General features: G+C 41.8%; 1 protein-coding gene across 1 annotated transcript in view; it reads right to left on the bottom strand.

Annotated features, from left to right (window-relative positions):
- The window catches only part of LGR5 (leucine rich repeat containing G protein-coupled receptor 5), a 155,097-nt gene extending 153,022 nt beyond the window's left edge, over nt 1–2,075 (bottom strand). Inside the window, exon 1 of the mRNA XM_049783030.1 lies at nt 1,849–2,075. Within this exon, the coding sequence (XP_049638987.1) occupies nt 1,849–2,075 (227 nt within the window). The remainder of the gene's footprint in view (nt 1–1,848) is intronic.
- Nucleotides 2,076–17,108: the final 15,033 nt, after the last annotated feature.

Here is a 17,108-nt window from a genome sequence, read left to right as displayed (position 1 = left end):
CAACTTTGAGTAACAGAAGCCTAATAAATGTTCTAGCTCTCAAGAGGAGGAGAGAAACGTACATGGGCACAGATTCATAAATGTATTTTTTTGCATTCCTGTACACACTGTATAACAAATATATAGTAACTTTTTTGGGAGTTTTTGGGTTTTCCTTGTTTCTTTAGGGTGAAGAGGGAAAAAAATTCTAGGCTCTTAACTGAAAATTTCTCCACTGCTCTCAGAAATTCACTATACAGAAGAACACATGGGAAGTATGAGACAGTAATAAGAAGGAGAGTTTCAGTTTATGAAAGGAATCTGATAGGAGAAAGGAGTGAAATTTTAGAGAATAATCATTTGGTCATTTGGGGGAGTACAACTTCACTGTTCCCTCAAAAATATTCCTACACAGGCAGTGTGTGTGTGTGTGTGTGTGTGTGTGTGTGTGTGTGTGTGTGTGTGTGTGTGTGTGTTTTGAAGGGGGGAAAGGGGAGCCAGAATCCATTCCTCTATATACCTTTCAGGTACAGAAAAATCAGCCAAAACCTATTTTATGGCAAATAAAGTGCATACTGTCATGAAACAATCTTAAATTCTTGTTACACGGTTCTTCTCTTTGAGCACAATATCAATTAAGTATAAAGAGAGGGAGGAAAAAACTTTCCTTTTCTCGCTGTCTCTAGAAAAAGACTCTCTCTGCAGGGTAGGGGTTGTGCAAGCGAGCCTTGCATGTCTTCCCTACAGAGAACAGCTCCCCATAGGAACCGAGTTCACAGAGATCCCAACTCACTCCTGCCAAGGTACTTCAGAGAAGCCGAAATTGGGACTGCGTGGGGTTTAGGGGTGGGCTCACCCCAATGCCCCAAATCAAAGCTAAACCTGGGTCACCTGGTGGCCCAGAGCACACCAGCTTCCTAGAATGATTTTCCCGGGTCCTTGTGCCTAGAAACCCCAGATTTCCTATGGGGGGATTTTTTTTTTTGGGGGGGGGACTTTGGACTCAGAGGATCTGATTCCCCTTGGACCACTTCATCCACCCAACCACCTGTTACCTTCCAAACCTGGATTTTTCTAGGAGGAAAAAATGCCAATACAGAGGGTCATAGTCTCCTCCCCAGGACTGGGGCGCTGGAGGTACTGATGGAGATGGAATGGGTGGGCAAAGGGGAAGCAAGAGTAGGAGGATCCCCAAGGATGGGTGGCCCAAAGCTTCAGTTTCTCCTGCGGGAAGCCAGCGCCGGGTTCAAACCCACTTGCCTTCACCTCCAGGGAGGAGTAGGAGGAGGAGGAGGAGGAGATGGTTAAAGATTACACCAGGCCTCGGGCACTTCAAAGGGCGGCATGGGCAGCCAAAGGTGAAGATAACGTTCTGGCAGCTCAGAACTGGGGTTTGTGGTTGCCCCATTTTTTTTAAAATCACTTCATTTGAAAGGAATTAAAAGAAATAAAAGAAGAAAAGAAAAAAAAAACCGGTTGCATCACAGGTTCTTGCAAAGGATGCAGAGGGAAAGAAAAGAAGCGCCTTTGAAGCTAGCTGGGCACCTTGGGGTTCCCCTTAGGGGGAAAGGTGTCATTTTAATTAATTAATTAATTTATTTATTAAATTTTTACTTTGCAAGCCGTCTTCACGGAGGGCGGCTGGAGAGGCAGGTGGGAAGGTTGGCAGAGCGCATCTGTGCCCCAAACCCACGCGCCGGAGTGCCAGGAGAATTTTGCACCTGGGACCCTACTACTGCGGTGCTTCCCAGGGAGAAACCTGGAAGCTTGTCCCCCTCCCCGGCCCGGGGTGCGAGTGAGCATGCACCTGGGACCCCAACGATGCCCCTTTGCAAAAGAAGAATCGGGGTGCAGGGGCACGGCACTTACAAATAGGAGGTGAAGACGCTGAGGTTGGCGGGCAGCTGGGAGAGCCCCAGGTCGGAGCAATCCACGCGGAGCAGCATCCTGCCGTCGGGCTCGCACTGACAGTGCTCGGGGCAGCCCCGCACCAGCGCGCCGGGTTTCGGGGAGCCCCCGCCGGCGGCCGGCCGGAGCAGGAGCAGGAGCAGCAGAGGCGCGGCCGGGAGCGGCGCGCCCAGCCCGGAGGGGTGCATGGTGGCGGGGCCGGGGGGCGGCGGGCGGGCTCCGGCTTCGGCTGCTGCTTCTGCTGCTGCTGCTGCTTCTGCGGGGCTTCTGCCGCGGCGCTGCCTCCTCCGCGCAGACCTCGGGCACCCCGGGACCCGAAGCGCGGCTGCCAAGGCTGCTGCAAATGCTGCTGCAAATGCTGCTGCTGGTGCCGGCGGAGCGGAGCGCAGCGGAGCAGCATCCCCGGCTCGCGCGCGGCTCGCTTTAAAGCAACGCGCTCCGGCCCCGCCGCGCGCCCGCTGACGTCAGCCGCCCCGGCCCGCACCCGCCCGCCCCCCGCGCCCCCCGCGCCCCGGCCGGGGTCCCGCGCCCCTCTCCGGCCCCCGCCTCCCCTGCCCTGGGCACCCGGACCTGGGAACGCGGACGGGCCCCGGAGGGACCGAGGATGGGGAGGGAGCGACCCTTGGACGACAGACCCAGGGGCGCAGGGAGGGGATGGCAGGGACGCACGCTGGCACAGGCGGGCGCACAGAGGCACAGAGACACACAGACGCACAGAGACATAGACACACACAGACACAGAGACACACACAGACACACAGAGACATAGAGACACACACAGACACACAGACACAGAGACACACACAGACACACAGAGACCAGACCAAGCACAAGACATGCCCAAGGGGGAAAGAGAGGGAATGGCAAGGACACACACTGACACAGACAGACACACAGGCACACAGGCGCACAGAGACACACAGAGACACAGAGACACACAGAGACACACAGGCACACACAGATACACAGAGACACACAGAGACATAAAAACACAGAGAGACACACAGACACACAGAGACACAAGACACATAAAGACACACAGACACAGAGACACAGAGCGACACAGACACACAGACACACAGAGACACAGAGACACAGACACAGAGAAATACAGACACAGAGAGACACAGAAACACAGAGAAACAGACACAGAGACACACAGACACATAAAGACACACAGAGACACATAGACACAAAGATACACAGACACACAGAGACACACAGAGACAGAGACACAAGACACATAAAGACACACAGAGACATAGACACACAGACACAGAGACACACAGAGACACATAAGACACACAGAGACACAGACACACAGAGACACAGACACAGAAAGACACAGAGACACACAGACAGACACACAGACAAACACAGAGACACAGAGAAACAGACACAGAGATACACAGACACATAAAGACACAGAGACACATAGACACAGACACACACAGAGACACACAGAGACATAAAGACACACAGAGACATAGACACACAGACACAGAGACACAGAGCAACACAGACACACAGAGACACAGACACAGAGAGATACAGACACAGAGAGATACAGGCACAGAGAGACACAGAGACACAGAGACACACAGACACATAAAGACACACAGAGACACATAGACACAAAGATACACAGACACACAGAGACAGAGACACAAGACACATAAAGACACACAGAGACACAGACACAGAGAAACAAATACAGAGACACACAGACACATAAAGACACAGAGACACATAGACACAGACACACACAGAGACAGAGACACAAGACACATAAAGACACACAGAGACATAGACACACAGACACAGAGACACAGAGCAACACAGACACACAGACATACAAAGACACATAAAGACACACAGAGACGCACAGAGGCACAGAGACACACAGAGAAACAGACACAGAGACACACAGACACATAAAGACACACAGAGACACAGAGATACACAGACACACAGAGACACACAGACACAGGGCAATCACCCACTCACTCATTCACTCACTCACTCATTTACTCTCTCACTCACTCACTCACTCACTCATTTACTCTCTCACTCACTCACTCACTCACTCACTCATTCTCTCACTCATTCACTCTCACTCATTCATTCACCCACTCACTCATTCACTCACTCACTCATTTACTCTCTCACTCACTCATTCATTCACTCTCTCACTCATTCACTCACTCACTCATTCATTCACTCTCTCACTCACTCATTCACTCATTAATTCACTCTCTCACTCACTCACTCATTTATTCATCACTCATTTATTCACTCTCTCACTCATTCACTTACTCATTCATTCATCACTCACTCATTCACTCACTCACTCACTTATTTACTCTCTCACTCACTCTTTCACTCACTCACTCACTCACTCACTTGCTCACTCATTCACTCACTCTCTAACTCACTCATTCACTCACTCACTCACTCATTCACTCACTCATTCACTCACTCACTCATTCACTCACTCACTCACTCTTTCTCTCACTCACTCTTTCACTCATTCACTCTCTTACTCACTCACTCACTCATTCACTCACTCATTCACTCTCTTACTCACTCACTCACTCACTCATTCATTCACTCTCTCACTCACTCATTCATTCATTCACTCTCTCACTCATTCACTCACTCACTCATTCATTCACTCTCTCACTCACTCATTCACTCACTCACTCACTCATTTATTCATTCACTCACTCATTCACTCACTCATTCTCTCACTCATTCATTCATTCATTCATTCACTCACTCACTCTTTCACTCACTCACTCACTCACTCACACCCTTAACCCAAATCCCAACAATCCCTAAAACCTGCTGTATGGTCAGGTTAAAAAGCCAAGTGTCCTGGCAACGTATGACAATGTTTTCTGATTTTGTTTTGGCCCTAAAATCAAAATGCTGAGTTTATCGCTAAAGAAATCCAGCCGAGGGCCACGCACTGCAGAACTGGGTCCTTCAGGAAGTCATGAGGATTATTTTTCTTTGGTGTTTTAGGTACCCATGAAAATTACCCTTAGTAAAAGGATGCCAGTTAGCCAGCCAGCCAGAGGAAGCTTTGGTCTTGCTGGGGACTTGCTGGGGGAGGGTGAAGGAATCCTGTTAGGTACTTTAGGGTGCTCTCCTTAAGTGCTCTCCAGAAGGTGAGAGTCTCTAGGCTTTGGTAATTGTTGCCTAAGATATGTGCAAAATGCCTGTATGCATGCACTTCCCTGAATTCTTCCAGTGTGTGATTTCACTCATCTAAAGAAACCAAGCAAATGGACAAAAGAAGTAAGAACTCTTGGAGGGGACCAGAGAGGAAGCAGGCTGGGATTGGGGGAAATGGGGTTCTGGGAATGGTCGAGTATGAGGTAGGTTAGATGCATCTTAGACTTTGGAGTGTGATTGTTACTCAGAGAGCACAGGTTGTCTAGTTGCCACATTGGGAACCAGATAGAGAATGGTAGAAGGCTATGCTAGAGCCATCAGGTTATAAAAGGGTCTCAAAGTCTCAAAGGGGCAAAAGAACTCACTAGGGTCTGGGTCCCCCTTTACAGGTCTGCTTGTGGGGATGGAAGAGTTTTCCACACAGGGATTCCCACAAACACAACCTTTCACTCCGGACACTAAGATCTTTGCTCATGAAGGCAGAAATGTCCACGACTTTCGAAGCTGCTCTGTATCTTTCTTTATATCCTGTCCCTGTGACTTTCCCATATAGACAACTGGATCTTGCAACTAGGGCCATTTGGTTTGCATTCAATCTATTTATCCCCTTTATTTAAAGACTGGCCCTCCAATCTGGCTGTGGAACTTTATAGCCATTCATTCCCGGGTCTAAATCTGTATCTTTTTTTTTTTTTTTTTTTGGGCCACACCCGATGATGCTCAGGGTTACTCCTGGCTCTGCGCTCAGAAATTGCTCCTGGCTTGGGGGACCATATAGGACGCTGGGGGATGGAACCATGGTCTGTCCCAGGTCAGCAGCATGCAAGGCCAACGCCCTACCGCTGCACCACAGCTCCGACCCTTAAATCTGTATTCTAAATATGTTATTTTCTTGGGTGAATTCCATCCTTAACAAGTTTAAGATTTTCTGGATCTGTTGGAGGGAGGGAGTGGCTAATTTTTATTTACTCAATCCTCTTTATTTTGAAAATAAAAGAAATGTGACTCAGAGATTTGGGACAACTTGGCAGCAGCTATCGGAGATTGTAAATTAACCCAGGTTTCTGGATAGCACTGCAGTGTCCAATTCCTATCCCTACGCATACCACATCCTCTATTGTCTTTTTGTTTACTCTCACACAACTCTTCTCCCAGTCATTCCTTTCACATTTATGGAAAGTTTACTGCTATTTTCTTCCCTAAAGAAAAATAAAAAACAACCCACAACTATACACAGATTACTTTTTTTTTTTTTTAAAGTGGAATCTAAGACTTACTCTTTCTGGAGAATCGCCCATGACCTCAACATACATCAAGCATGAATCAGTGATCCTTGGTAGAACATGGTTAAGATACAGAAATGACTTAGAGCTGGGCAAGTTAGTTCTCTTCATGGTGGTCACAGACTCAGAATAGGAATCTTAAGAGTGATGGAGCTCACTGAAGTGTTTGTTATAGTTTAACCTTAGTGTTCTCCTGGATGTGAATTTGTTTTGTATTGTGTTGTCCTTGAAAATAGGATCTAATCCACATGTCTTTTTTTTACCTGAAAGATTCATATTATAGACACATGGAAGTGGGTACTTAAATATTGTGCAGCTTGATTACAAATAATACTCAACTTTAGAGTACTAGTCTCGCATATGTGAGGCCCTGGGTTTGGTTCCCAGCTTACTAAAAGGGACCCAAATATGGTTATATCTCCACTGTCTAAGAACTTTCACCAGTACTTTCTCTGATGTCAGTGTGACTTAAAAATGCATAATTTGGGGGGGTTTAGAATGAATTTGAATTTAGGATTGTCAAATTCAGTCTGTTTTATTCAAGGTATATAATAAAATGTTCTTTCTTTTGGAAGGTGGAAACACCCATCAGTGTTGCAAATGATACAGGGTCAGGGGTCATGTGTGTGTGTGTGTGTGTGTGTGTGTGTGTGTGTGTGTGTGTGTGTGTGTGTGTGGCATGTGATGCCCGAGATTGAACTCTGGGCTCGCACATACAGGGTGGATACAACAGGAATTTGAGCTATGTCCCCAGTCCCCAGAGTGAGACTTTCTAAGTCTCTGTTACCTTTTTTGCAGAAAGGGCTATTATTCATCTAGGCTCTTCTCCATCGTATAATGTCTGGAACTTGGCTTTCTCTCTCCTTGTGTTTTCTTTTAGGAGTCTTGTTAACAACTTCACATCAAGCAGATTCAATAAATGACAGAATACAGGGATAATGAGCATCTGTTACTCCTCCCCCTGCCCCAACTGTTTGTTTTTATGCCCAGTGTTTCTCTCTCTTCTCTCCTTTTGGTAAGACTTTTCCTCCTTGGAAAAAATCACTTTCCAAATTTTAGGTGATTTTGAGAGGGCTGTGACTCATGTGTCTCTGCTCCACTGTCTCTGGGGGAAGTATGTGAATAAAAGAGAGGAATTTAAGAGATAGACCCCGATGGAAACTGTCCTTTGACTTCATGAGCACCCAGGACAAGGAAACCTAGAGGTCCTTGAAAACTTTATTTTGACAGTAGAGAAAGCTCAGAAGAAACTGACTAATGTTGTATTAGTAATGAGAGAAGGAAATCCCTAAAACTGTCCTTTAAACACAGGAATCTATAAACACATAAGAGATGACATACCTAAATCTAAAATCTTTAAAATATCATCAATGCCCTAAGAAGAAAACGTAGCAGTAAATTTTGTGATACCAAACTTGGCAATGGATTCTGAAGATGTGAAACCAAAAGCACAAATCATAGCAGGAAAAAATAATCAGAAATGGGAATACATTAATTTTTTTTTAAAAAATGTGCACCAATGAATATCATCTTGGAAGTGGGGACTATCCACAGAATGAGAAAATATTCAAAGATAAAAATGTTAATTTCTGTCATATAAAGATTCAGTAACAAAAAGACAAACAGCCCAATTAAAAAATGCCAAGAACTTGACTAGACATTAAAAAGTATGTGCAAGTGGCCAAGAAATACAAGCAAGTATGTTCAGCATTATTAGTCATTAGCAAAATGTGAATCAAAGCCCCAATGAGATACCACTTTATACCCATTAGAAAGCCCGGAGTTTAAATTGGGGAAAGGATGAGGCATAAAAACAAGTGTTAGTGAAGATATAAGAAATTCAGAATCCACATATTGCTGGTAAAAAAGAAAAATAGTGCAGTAATTTTAAGAGACTGTGAAGTGGTTTTTCAAAACAACAAAATTAAGACAGAGGAACCATATGACCCAATAATTCCATTCCTCAGTATATGAAGCCCTAAATTAGAAACTGGTTTTCAAATATTTGAACACAATATTTATAGGAGCATTGTTACCATGGACAGAAGGTGAATACAACTTGTGCTCCTCAAAAGATGAATAAATAAGTGGCGAGGGGTTAAGGGAGAGATAAGAAGTGGTTCTTAATGATTATGTGGTTTCTGTTGGTGGTGATGTGATGTAACTGCTTTGTAGCTAGATGGATGTTATGCTTGAACAACACAGTGAATGTACTTATCTTATTAATTGAATTATACATTTTAAATGATCCGGTAGGTAAATCCATATGTTGAGGTACTGAGTTATATTCCTAAAGTTTACATAGTGTTGTAAACCATTATTTTCGCAATACATAGATTTTTTGATTTTTTAAAATTTAAAATATTTTAATATATGTCTTTATTTAAGAACCATGATTACAAGCATGTTTGTAGCTTGGTTTCAGTTTAGATGTATAAAAATGAAGATCCCTTCACCAATGCAACATTCCTACCACAAATGCCCTCCTTCTCTCTCCTTCCCCACTCCTTGCTTGCATTCAAGACAGGCATTCTATTTCTCTCATTCACTACCATTGTCAGGTAGTTGTCAGTGTAGTCATTTCTCCAACAGAACTCACCACTCTTTGTGGCAAGCTTCATAAAGAATATTTTTTAATTTGATAAAAAAAATAGCTGGATATAAAGCCACTTATATCATTTTGTCACTTCCTAATGGGGTAAATGACACAATTCGGGTTTGTTTTTTTTTTTGAGGGGGGAGGGGGGTTTGGGCCATACCCAGTAGTGCTCATGGGTTACTCCTGGCTATCTGCTCAGAAATAGCTCCTGGCAGGCACGGGGGACCATATGGGACGCCGGGATTCGAACCAACCACCCCACAATTCAGTTTTATTGTTTGAAGTAGCCGTGATCATTTGTAATCAAGAATGTTCAGTGAATACTTAAAAGCATAGTTAGACATGAATATTTCCAAATGACATGATAAATTCACAAAGATTGGAGCTGTAGAGGTAGTACAGGTGTTAGGCACTTGTCTTGCATGTAACTCATTTTAGTTCCATCTCCTACACCGTATGTGGACCCCTGAGTACCACCAGGAGTGACCCTACGTACAGAGCTAGGAGTAAATCCCGAGCACTGTTGGGTGTGACCCTGAGTATCTTCCCACCAACAATTCACAAGGGCTCGTAGGCCTTAAACCTCATGTAGAAAACCATAATGATTCAAATCAACCTAGATTAGCTAATGATGATTGTACTATCTGGATGCACTTATATTAATCACGTTTCCATAGCTAATAAAAATGAAGAAAACAGGTATTTTATTTATTTTGGGGCCATATTCAAAGGTGGTAGTTCAAGAAAGCCTACTGTTGCCATGGTTCCTGTTTTATGGCAAATGCCATTTACTTTATAAGCTTGGTTTCTCAAATTGCACCAACATTTGACCCAGTCCTTTCCACACACCCAAATTCTTATTGGATTCTCACTTGATCTTAGCCAAAAGGCCAAGAAGTGATCTCACTGGATTCTTCTAACAAACTTATCAGCTAGATATAGTTCTTACCCCAAATTCAAGGAGAGGGAGGGAATTAAAAGATTTTCTTAATAGTGGCCATTGAGTCTCATTCCATTGATTTTGGTTCCCAAAATTCTTTCCCAAATTTGTTACATTAGGTTCTCTATCTGTTTCCAAATATTTTGATAATTCTAGTTCTTACTCCTCCCCTAACTTCCTGGGAGGGTCTGTGGTTGGTAATTAAGAATTGTCTGGGTGAGGGATGAAGGGAAGACTCAGCAAGAGAGACGCAGCAGAGGGAGAGATGAGAGACGGGATGGATACGGGAGCAGGAAAGAGGCTGCTTAGTTTAAAGGCCATGTGAGGAATATGCACATGGCGGGCAAGGCCTTGTAATAAAGCTAAATGTCTCCTGAAACTTCATCTGACTCCTGTGGATCGTTTTCTCGCCCTTATCATGAAACCACAGATCCGTGGGCCAAAGGGGGTGCAGGCACCAGGCCGGCCAGGAAAGGCCTTACCATCTATCCATACACCCCTAGGACTATGCAACACTAGTCACATACAAATTTGAACTGGATAAAATTTTAGGTTTGCCATTATTTTATTGATAAACAAAACTCCATGTATGATTTTGTTTAGTTTGGGGGCCACATCTGGAGGTGCTCAGTGGTTACTCCTGGCTCTGTACTCAGAAATTGCTTGTGGCAAGCTTGGGAGACCATATAGGATGCCAGGGATTGAACCTGGATCTGTTCTGGGTCCTCAGTATGCAAGGCAAACATCTTACCATTGTGCTATCATTCAAGCCCCTGATTTTTTATTTTTATTTGTAGTCTTTGGGACTTCAGTGGAATCTGTTGAAACAGAATAAAAAGTGCTTTTAAAAAATTGCATGTGCTCAATCTCTTTCAAATACATACACATATGTAAAGATATGTAATTCACATAAATGTACATATTGAAAATAAGAACACACATATTTTCAGCTTCTTTCAACAAATAGCCATTTAGGAATGCATCTAAGAAAGATGTCAGAGAAAAATCCCAACCTCCTGAGACCTGATAATAAGGTGAGTAAGACTAAAGTTGAACATTTAGTATTTATGTGGGTTTATTTATTTCTTTAATCATTTAGTATTTTATGCTGGGTTCTCCACATTCACAGCTTTACATTAATCTGCTTTACCACTGAACTACAATGCCTCATGATTCTGGGTGAGATGTTCTTATTTTATGAGTTTGGAAGGCATCTCAGTATAATGAACTTAGGCCACATTAGAAATCTCATTTCATTTCTTAGACTCCTGGACTAAAAGCTCCTATGATGGTTTCTGGTAAAGTGTAGCTTGGTACATGTCTACTTTCTGGGCTTGCTAAATAGATGATTTCCTAATTCTTTAATCTTTGATAAAAGTCCACAACTAAAAACTTTCATGTACACCACAAGAATTACTAATAAGCTTAGCTGAAGCATGCCAGGATAATTTTGGTTAACAGGTAAGTCAATATTTCTTTTACAAGTATAGTGAAATGATGTTTACACAACTGGTGGGCTATTATGGACTTATTTAACTTGTGTGAAAGAGTATAGAGCCCATTATTTACACTGCTCATTTTACATTCATGATATAATCAGGATTATACTGAATTTCTTAACTTCCTTTCACCAACAAAATTCAATTAATTGAGAAGGTAGGGGGATTTAAGAATAAAGATCTACTTTCTTTCAGAATTATTTATTTTGCCAGAAAGCATTAGTTTAGCTAATTCATTATTTTGAAATAGCCTATTATACAAAATAAATCGGACGTCTTTATTATTATCCATTGTAAAGGAAACTTTTAAATATATCCACATGTTCCCAGAATGCGAAAAGAAAGGGCAGTGCCTATGATATTATCAATTTATAGCTTAGTTTAATCCACTTGTCTCATTTCACATGTGATAATAAACATGGTTCTATTCTTAAGAACCTCAATCAAACTCACATGTAAACCAGAGGCAGTTTTTCTTTTCAAGCTAAGAATAAAATGAATAATAAAAAAGAGAAGAAATTAGCAAATAAATGATTTTCCTTGTTATATTTATATGCTTTGATTTTGCTAAAACTACCTTTCTAGGGGCCAGAGAGATAGCACAGCAGTAGGGCATTTGCCTTGCACACAGCAGATCCAGGACAGAAGATGGTTCAAATCCCGGCAACCCATATTGCTGAGCCTGCCAGGAGTGATTTCTGAGTGCAGAACCAGAAGTAACATCTTACGCTGCTGGGTGTGACCCAAAAACCAAAAACCAAACCAAAACAAAACAAAAAAACCCAAACTACCTTTGTATACAAACTCTCTCCTGTAACCAATGTGATTAATAATATTTTCCGGTCATTTTAGTAGCCGTAGCTTTAGGATTTTTACCATTTTCTATGTCCACAAACTCATTTTAAATAATTGGGACTTGGAATATGGTCTCCTTCCAAATATTGAGGTGCTATAAGCTTGCAGATTCCCTAACAGCTGCCAGATCTGCTTCTTCCAAGGCTGGTTACTTCAGTTGAGATTTATAACCCCCCCACTTACAATGTTAAAATTCTAAGATCTCTGAAAATAGACAAGTTTGTTAGCATGACCTTAGTTCAGCAAATCTGAGTTGTTTATAATCTTCCTCTCATTTCAAATCAACATTCATTCATTTTGATGCAGAAATACTGCTGTGCTTGATTGCAAGGTGCTTCCTTCAACTCATGAAATATTTAGAAAATGCGTGGAATATTTTATCCTTCAATTCCCCCAAAACTCTGCAGCCTGCACTATCTCTGACCGTAATATTTTTGTCAAGGACTATGGACCAAGGAGAATTGACATAGTTTAGGATGTATATGTTTTGGGTTGTGACAGGAAATGTCAAGGACACATTCACACCAAATATATGTTCTACCACTGAGTTGCCATCCTGGCCCCTATATTATTTATTGCATACGCTATTTTATTTTTATCTTAAAATAAATAGATTAATTTTTTACTAAATGACCCTGAATTACAAAGTTATTCGTGATTCAGTTTCAGGGGAACAATATTCCAACATTTTCATCAGTGTCCATGTCCCTCTACCGATGTCCCCACATATAAGCAATTTTAGAAGAAATAGACAGGAAAAGGGGACAGGAGATCTCACTGAATTGGGGGGGGGGTGGATGAGAAATTCCATAGAGTTTAAAAGTAAGGGAGCAGAGGAAGCATCCACTCTGGAGTTTGTGGGAATGCTACTGAAAACACTTCTCTTTGCAGAACATGGAGCAGATTTGTGAAACAGTAAATAGACAAATTCTCCATGTTAGGTGTTGACTCTCAACTACCAGCAAATACATGACCATTCGTAAGCAAATTTTAGATAAATGAAAACAGATTTTAAGCAAAAAAAAAATAAGTTGGGGGCCGGGCGGTGGCGCAAGAGGTAAGGTGCCTGCCTTGCCTGCGCTAGCCTTGGACGGACCACAGTTCGATCCCCCGGCGTCCCATATGGTCCCCCAAGCCAGGAGCAACTTCTGAGCGCATAGCCAGGAGTGACCCCTGAGCATTACCGGGTGTGGACCAAAAAAAAAAAAAGTTAAAAGTAAGGAGAAGTAATTGTGGTGCTCACCTACAAGAATGATGTACGGTTTCTATGCCATGGACGTGCAGGATTTACAAAGCAAAACAAAAACCTAGCACGTGCACTTCCCCTCCCCCCCAACTTCATTTTAATGTCTTGATGTATTTTAATTGAATGCATAGTAGCATTTCACTGCAATTACAATCTCATAAAGTAGGGCAAAATATATTGCACAAACATTGTGGCTTAAGTCAATGAGTCATAAAAAAAACACTGTCCAGATTGCTGCAATTAAAATTTACAGAAACCCTTTGTTGAGTGTTGTTGAGTTTGCGGATTAATAAAATGAGCCTGTTTGTTTTCATTTTTCTACACAAGGAATAACATTTTGATTTTAGGCTTCATCAACTCCTCCTCTACATAGATTTTTAGGTTGCTACTTGGTATAAGAAAATCTCACTGTAGCTTAAAAATAATTCTAAAATGCGTTTTCTAAGAGATGAGCAGCATCCTCTCTTCCCACCCCCGTCATCCCTCTCCTGTGTTCATATTTTCTCTACTTTTCCCACTTCCATTTTTTCCCTAATTTCCTGCCAGGATTGCTGGCTGAGGGTGGAAAGCTGAAAGGGAGGGTCACCGGCTCAGTCACCTATGAGAAGGGCAGCATGCAGCAGGGTGAGTAGCACACACCAGGCATCCCCTGTATTTTGAAAGTTGGCATTATCTCAGTCCACTTTTAGAAAGACCTACACTGGGACCTGTTTTTCTTAACAGAGGAAAAACTGCAGAGGATTTTCATTTATTATTTTTCATCTGTTCCTGGGATTGAACCCAGAGACTCACATATGCCAGATCTGAGATTTACCCTTGAGCCGCATCCTCTGCACAGCCTTTGTGCTTTGACAGCAAATGTGAAAAAAGCAAAACCAATATTCAGTGCACTTACTTCATGGCTGTCTTTCTACAAGCTTTGTTCACACCAACAATGAGAGTTGCACCATCAAATTACTTTCAGGGAACAATTTACTAACTACAGCTCAAGTATTTATCTAATTATTCCTGCTTTTATTAGATGTTAGTGTTATTTTCAGTCATATGTGCTATTTGATATGAGGTGGCAGCATATATTTTAGATCTAAGAATGCTAATTTTTTTCATATAAACTAATGGTCATTGGTCTTTGCTTTCTGCAACTTATATCTAAGAATGCTAATTTTTTCATATAAACTAATGGTCATTGGTCTTTGCTTTCTGCAACTTCATAAAAAGACAATCACCCTACTCACTGTGCTATCACTCCAGACCCATGAAATCATTCAGTACAGGGCATAAAGCATTTGCCTTTCACACAATCAGCTTTAGTTTTTTTTGTTTGTTTGTTTTTTGGATTTTGAGCCACTCCCGGCTATGCTCAGGGGTTACTCCTGCTCAGAAATAGCTCCTGGCAGGCACGGGGGACCATGTGGGACGCCGGGATTCGAACCAACCACTTTAGGTCCTGGATTGGCTGCTTGTGAGGCAAACACCGCTGTGCTATCTCTCCAGCCCTACAGCTTAAGTTTTAACTCCAAAAATTCCATATGGTTCCTTTAGGAGTGATCCCTGAGTAAAGAGCTGAGCCAAAAGTAAATTCTGAGCACAACCACAAGCAGTGCAAAAAAAAAAAAAAAAAAAAATCCAAGAAAATACTCTTTGGAACAGATAGTGAAGTGCTTGCCTTGCTGTAGAAAAAAAATGGGGCCTAGAGATCCATTAAGGGGTGATATTTACAAAGTAAGGTTGTGATCCTCTTGCAACAGGGGACCAGGGCATCTTTAAGTAAGAGAATGACTTAGTAATAGTTGATCTTTGGGAATAGAGAGTGTTAGTGTTAGCATAGGGAACTACTGGAGAATTTAAGATGGGTGGCAGGATCAGAGACAGGAGTGATTACTGATGGTAGCATGCAAATTTAAATAAGAGGCAAGAAACAGCTCTATGAGATAAATAGATATGGGGGAGGAGAAAGTGGTTAGATTTCTCAAACATAATTAGCAGAATTTGGTGACTATGGTCTCTGCAGGGAGAAATGTCTGTTGCCTCTTGCTATGGAGACTGGGTAGATAATGATTGCATACTGCAAAAATATTGTTAATTAATTTTGAGTTTTTATTTGTGCCAGGTGCTATAGTAACTGACAAACACTTTCTTTTGTTCATTTCTTCCTACCAATAATCTTTAGAGTAAATACTATTATCCCCTCTTAGACAAATACTAGAAGAGATGCTTAGAGGAATAAATAACTTTCCAAAGTTGGCCTGCTGTTAAGCAACAGAACTGACATAAAAATCTATGTTTTGCTAGACCCCAAAGTCATACTTTTAAGCTTTGCAAAAGAAGCAAGCTTTAAAGACATTGAGTTTAAAGATGAATATGTTGAATTTGCAGTTTCAGAAACTTTCAAACTCTTGAATTGCTGGCTATCACATTATCTTTGCAGTTTCAAATCTTTCTTGATGTGGATGCTTTTATTTGAACCAGACATAAACTATTGATCAGAGGCTTAATGCAATGGTCTCCATTTCCATTTTGCTCTTTCCCAATGGTGCTACAGTAAGCTAAAACTACCCAAAGTAGTTTTCAGGAGCCATTTCAGTTTCTCAATAAATTGTGCTACCTATTTTTGGTAAGTGATTTCTAGGATACTTTATTCTGCTTTCAACTTTTCCAGTCACCACCATAGTAAAGAATTTCCTTTTATAATATTTGTATTTTTTAATTATTTAATATATTTTTTAATAATTTTGGGATCATTAGGCCATGACAGTTTTCTTTTTCTTCTCTTTTCTTTTCTTCTTTTTTTTCTTTTTCATTTTTGGGTCACACCCTGCAGTGCTCAGGGGTTACTCCTGGCTCTATGCTCAGAAATCACTCCTGGCAGGCTTGGGGGACCATATGGGATGCCAGGATTCGAACCACTGTCCTTCTGCATGCAGGGCAAATGCCCCACCTCCATGCTATCTCTCTGGCCCAAACAGTTTTCTTAATGCATCCTATAAGTGTGTTTTTGATGAGTCAGTGACAAGAGGGATGCACATTGGTTATAGAAACATTGGAAAATAAATACAGGACTTAAAAAAATAATTCACAACTCTATCTCTTGAAGATAAGAGTGATTAGCATCACATGTAATCTATATCCTTACAGGTAACATATATAGTAGATAAGTATATTACAAATATACATATGTATGTATGTATATATGTATTTTTCAGTGCAGGGACCTGAACCTGTATATATACAGGACATGTGGTTTACCGCTTGAGTCCATCCCTGAACTTAAAGTATACATATATTTTGAATCTAGTTGTCATAATTTCCCCCAAGGTATTATTTTCTCACTTTATTTATTTATTTATTTATTTATTTATTTATTTATTTATTTATTTATTTGGTTTTGGGTCACACCCGGCAGTGCTCAGGGGTTCCTCCTGGCTCTATGCTCAGAAATCGCTCCTGGCAGACTCAGAGACCATATGGGACGCTGAGATTTGAACCACTTCTGCATACCTTCTGCATGAGAGGCAAATGTCTTACCTCCATGCTATCTCTCCAGCCCCCATTTCATTTATTTATATTTATTTTATTTTATTAGTGGGCCACATTCTGTGGAGCTTAGGGATTACTCCTG

Source organism: Suncus etruscus, chromosome 11 (genome assembly GCF_024139225.1).
Source record: "Suncus etruscus isolate mSunEtr1 chromosome 11, mSunEtr1.pri.cur, whole genome shotgun sequence".
Lineage (NCBI taxonomy): Eukaryota > Metazoa > Chordata > Mammalia > Eulipotyphla > Soricidae > Suncus > Suncus etruscus.
The sequence above is the reverse complement of the archived record's forward strand: the minus strand, read 5'-3'. Positions and strand labels throughout refer to the sequence as shown.